Genomic DNA, 5180 nt, shown 5'->3' with positions numbered 1-5180 from the left:
TGTTTGTTTGCTTTTGTTTGTTTGTTTGTTTGTTTGTTTGTAATTACAAGTGTTACAAAGACCTGACTTCAACTAACAAGAAGAAAAAAATGAATGAAATTACAACCTGTAATTGCAGACTGGTATACATTCAATACTTACGTTAATCTTCACAAAACGCTACTACCGTGGAAAATAATCTGAAAGAACTGTTTTTGATGGGGGAGAATGTGAGAGGCACATGAAATAGGCATTAATTTGAAAACACCAAGACTGGAGAGTGGAAAAAACAAACAGATTGTGAGCAGTTTGTATAATTAATAAGTTGAGATTAGTTAGCACTTTTGATGTTTGAGTAAACTTTTGTTCTCCAGTGCATTACAAGTATACTAGGATCAAAGAGAGTAAATCGGGAAGTCCCTTAGGTTAGTTTCATGTTTAAAACAAATAAGATCTGTTCTCATCAAATAATTTTGCAGCTGGCATGATCTGTATAGACTCTGGTGAATGAAATTGTATCCTCTAAGCAAAAATGATGAGAGGTGTACTGTGAGGCACTGTATTGGAGTAGATGAGTCGATCAGAAGATAGATCAGTGGGTGCTGTAGTGTTGGATGACTGTCACAAACAAAGCATAATGTTACTGCATTAAAAAGAGAACAACCAAAGACCATTTCATTGCAAGAAACTATGTAGGAGTTGTGAGAAATACCTGAAAAACATAAACGTCCTCCATTTTGCATCTAAATCTGTTAAATCTGTTAAGAGGAGGGGTAGTAGTCAGGTGAACTTCCTTCAAGTGTCCCCATAAAAAAGGTTGATCTGCTATAAGCAAAGATCAACTACTTAAAAATTGCATTATATAGTGCAAGCAGAGTTCAGCTCTTTTTTTTTTTTTTTTACTGTTTTGGAGAATTCTTTCTTCTACCTTATTTATTAACATGGTAGTAGTGCTTGAGTGGAGATCTCCATTGTAAGGGAAAATTGTAAGAATGTAGCAGAGTACACTATAACCCTATATATATATATCCTATCATGTGTGCCCCTGTGTTTTGGTAGTTGAATCTTTATTTATAGGGGAAAAGAAAAGGCTTTTCAATTTTTTGGAATCACTTACTACTGTATCCCTTGTTAAGAAATTGGTAATTAGACAAAATTCCAGGAGCTTTAATGAAGCTCCTGACTCTTGATCTCAAAAATCAAAAATTGAGCTGAAAAAAGTTCTAAGGTCTGTGATACCTTGTTGGGAATTTTGTGTTGTTTTAAAAATCACGTATTTATTGTCACCTTCTAACTGAGTACAATTCTTGTATATTCTGTGCACGTTGTTTTCTTCTTAATACCATTTAACTAAGGGAACTATTTTCCAGGCATTAAACACATCATAAGCTCTTGGTTTAAATTCAGAAGATTGATTGATGGAATACTTTTTTAAAATACCTGCTTAGCTGTCTGATACAGATCTCTAGATAACGTCACTTTTACGTCTTTCTGAGACTTCTGAACGAAAGAACAATGTGATTTTTATTTATTGGTATCTTTTTTTTCCCCCTAGATTGATGATACAGATGCAATGGAAGATGTACATTCTTTGCTGACAGATGCTCCACCACCTTCTGGTATAGTTAAAATGATATTTCTCTGATTTTTACTGTAGCCTGTAAAACCTCCTTCTTAACAGCATGACAAGATACAACTTTTTAAGTGAAAGTTCTCTGAGTAACAAGTCATTAAGACTTATGGGGATATGTTATTCATTGGAAACTGAGTTAAACGCAGTGTTTGTGTGGCACCTTGTATTTTACTGATTTGTACCGTAGTTGCAGGTTTGTAGTTACTTCATACGGATCGGTTGCTGAAGATTTTTAGAATGTCAGTGGCAAGTTCGTAAGTTTTGCAGTCAGTGAAAATGGAAGTATGGAGCACAGCATGTTGATTTAGCCATATAATGTGAGACAACAGTGTCATTACTGAAGTGAGTAATTTGACCTTCTAGCACTCTCATTTATCTTGTGCATATACCTAGATCACTGCAGAAATGATGCCTCCTATTTATTTCCATGGAAAGTACAACAAAATTGAATGAAATATTGGTGGGAAGGTTCAGCTTCTACAGCCATACAGCCACCATCCACCTCTGATGTCATGGACCAAGATAAGAAAATAGGAGACATTATTTTTGGAAGAGCCCTCACACATTTTCCTTACTTTCTGACTGTGCTATACCATGAACTTTAATGTGCTTGTTTTCACTGCTTTGGTAGTCATTACTGTTGAGAAAGCAAAGTCGAAAAAGATTTGGAGTTCTTAAATCACCCATAGCATTTTCATCCAAGTCAGTAATGGCCATTTTCTGTAGACAGCAGAAAAGTTACATAATAGAAATGCAGTAATTTGTAATTCCTTCTGTGTATTTATAGATTTATTTCTTAAGAGTTATTAGAAAACTCCATTTGGAAATAGGTGTACTATATCACACGATGTATGCTTGCTGTAAGAACTGAGCCAAAAAATGTGTAGTGCACTAAAGTAAGAGTGAGCAAAATGAATTAAAAAAAAAAAACAACAGAATAGCCTATTAACAGTTAGTACTTCAGCAGCACCTTGAAAGAAAGTAGCTTTTTATCAAACTTTTCTGTGTGTTTTGCTGTTTGCATTTTGAACGCATACGCGCTCTCTGTGTTTGTAGAATTTAGCATCAGGATTTGTACCCCTATAAAAGCCATTGCCTTTGTTTTGAATCAGCTGCCTTCTTAGCTTTCTTTCTTCCTTCTTCCTTACTGTATTGGGAAGAACAGTGAATTGAATTATTGCTTTCTGTTAGTTCTTTGTATTCTGTCTGTGGTTTTATAGGCACCTATCATATCCCACTCAACAGAACTTCTTGATCTGACTAAAGGCTAATGAAGTCATCGACCATACAGAAGTTTGGTCACATATGTCATCCTTCTTTTATCTTTTGGAGCTTACCCATGCTTGTGACAGTGTCTGTTCTATTCCTGATAATTGCTGAAGTATTTATCTTTTTGAGTACTGTTGAGTCCAGAACTACCATTATCAATTACCTATTATTATGACTGCATCTTTTATTCCTCATAGATCGTAGCCAACAGAGAGATTGTCATTGCATATATATGATGTTAAATCTTTTTCTGCGCCCATCAGTAGTTTTTTATATTAAATTTCATCTCTTACATACTTATATCGTTAGGTCCTGCTGCAGTTGATTTTACTACCTTAAATGAGGTTGTCAGCAGTCATCTCATTATGTCCTCTCTTACAGAGAAGCAGTGTTGGAAGTATACAGTTCTGAGTTACAAATTTATCCACTGTAAAATTTGACCATTTTCTCTGACTTTTAACCGGCTGTATTTCCTTCAGTGATATTCTGTTGTATTCCTCAGCATACTGCTTTATTAAAGAGTCTGTCTTACCAAATGCCTTTTTATGTCCTAAGCAGATTGTATCAATCAGATGTTTATGTGCTTCTTGACTCTTTCACAGAACTCCAGTGGGTGTGTGAGCCATTGCTTCTATTTACAGAAACATTACCAACTTTTCTTCAGCGTCTTCTTGTTCTTTCTCCCATTGATTTCATTTTCTGGGATAGCTTCCTCAGACCAGTAGTGCCAATATCTGTGCCATGTAAGTTAGTAGCTTCTAGTCATGTCAAAGCACCTCACTACCAGAAGGTGAAAGGATCCTTTTCTCTGGTAGTGAGTTCAGCGGCAATTACACACCTGTTGGTGTATGATTTTTTTTATTAGTTCTTTTGTCTGATTATTCAATAACTCCTTCAGAAATCTCTATCTAAGACAAGTTATTTGAAATATCAACTAGAGTTTTTTCACCATCATGGAAACCTTCTCTACCATAGTGAACACTGACACAGAAAGTACATGCAGTCTGCTACCTTGTTATTCTCTCTGAATATTACATGTCTTACTTGACACTTCAAAAGATTTCTGCTTTTGATGTTCTGAAAGAAAATTAATTCATATTTATACTTTTATTCAAGCTGCTCCACAATTTCTTTTCTAGCTTATTTTGTGCGTTTACAGAGACTCTGCCAGATTTTTTTCTTTTAGATGTACATTCAGATTTTCAGGGTTACATACTTGCTTTTGATAACTTACAATACTGTTCAGTTGTTGTGCCTTTTTTTTTTGTTTCCCAATCTCTTCAAGTTTCTCTGAGTAAGTGCTAATATTTGCACTTCAATCTTTAGCTGGTATCTCTCTGCTGTCTGTTGAGGGGTTAGCTTTTCAGCTTCTCCTCCGAGTACATTTTATAGAATCACAGAATCATAGAATCACAAGGTTGGAAATGACCTGTAAGATCATCTAGTCTAACCATCTTCTCATTACCGTTGCTACTACAAAACTAAACCATATCTCGTAGTTCCTCATCCAGGCACCTCTTGTAAGCTTCTTCATTTGTACTTAGTTTCTTGGGAGCTAAGCTGTGGATTTTGGTGTTTGCCAATGACAGTGCATAAGTATATGTTGATCAGACTAAAAAGCTTCTATGTGTGCTTCTCTGTGAGGTTCTTGTTGCGGGGTTTGGCAGGGAATGGCCCCGTGAGGCAGCCAGGGAGCATGTCTTACCTGTCAGCATCAGGTGACATGAGCTAGCCAGTCTTCTATACAGTTGTCACTGTTGCATTTCATGCTTCTTAATCTCTCTGAGGTCACTTACCATGATGAAGGTTCTGGCTTTGCTTTTGGGCAATAAATACTCAGAATAAGAATTCTGTAGTTGGACCATTTGATTTAGAAGTTCTGTCTTTCTTGCCTGTTTTTCACTGCAGTATGAATAATAGAAAATCTGTTTATGTTACAGGTAATACTGCGTTCTTCAGATGTTGCTTTTTCTTTAAATATTTTTCTTGTATTTCTGTTATTATCCAATACTCAGAAACGCTCGAGGGAAATTATTTGCAGAGCATTGAGTGGGATTGTATACACTTTTTCAGAAATATTTTCATATTTCAATGTACAACTTAATTTGCCCAAATATTGTCATTACAGGTTTTTACAGTTGCAACACAGAAATTATGCCTGGTATAAATAACTGGACACCGGAAATCCAAGTAAGGTTATTTCAAAAAATAAACCATAAAAACTACCATCATACATTCCTTCCAAAACTGTTGAAATGTGCAGTAGTAACTTAAATGTATTTTAGGGATCACTGATTTT

General features: G+C 35.4%; 1 protein-coding gene across 1 annotated transcript in view; it reads left to right on the top strand.

The window, feature by feature from the left end:
• Positions 1 to 5180, top strand: part of C2CD5 (C2 calcium dependent domain containing 5) — a 66028-nt gene that overhangs the window by 48888 nt on the left and 11960 nt on the right. The window contains exons 18-19 of the mRNA XM_031553819.1: positions 1535 to 1598; positions 5010 to 5071. Of these exons, the coding sequence (XP_031409679.1) occupies positions 1535 to 1598; positions 5010 to 5071 (126 nt within the window). The remainder of the gene's footprint in view (positions 1 to 1534; positions 1599 to 5009; positions 5072 to 5180) is intronic.

Source organism: Meleagris gallopavo, chromosome 1 (genome assembly GCF_000146605.3).
Source record: "Meleagris gallopavo isolate NT-WF06-2002-E0010 breed Aviagen turkey brand Nicholas breeding stock chromosome 1, Turkey_5.1, whole genome shotgun sequence".
NCBI lineage: Eukaryota > Metazoa > Chordata > Aves > Galliformes > Phasianidae > Meleagris > Meleagris gallopavo.
The sequence above is the reverse complement of the archived record's forward strand: the minus strand, read 5'-3'. Positions and strand labels throughout refer to the sequence as shown.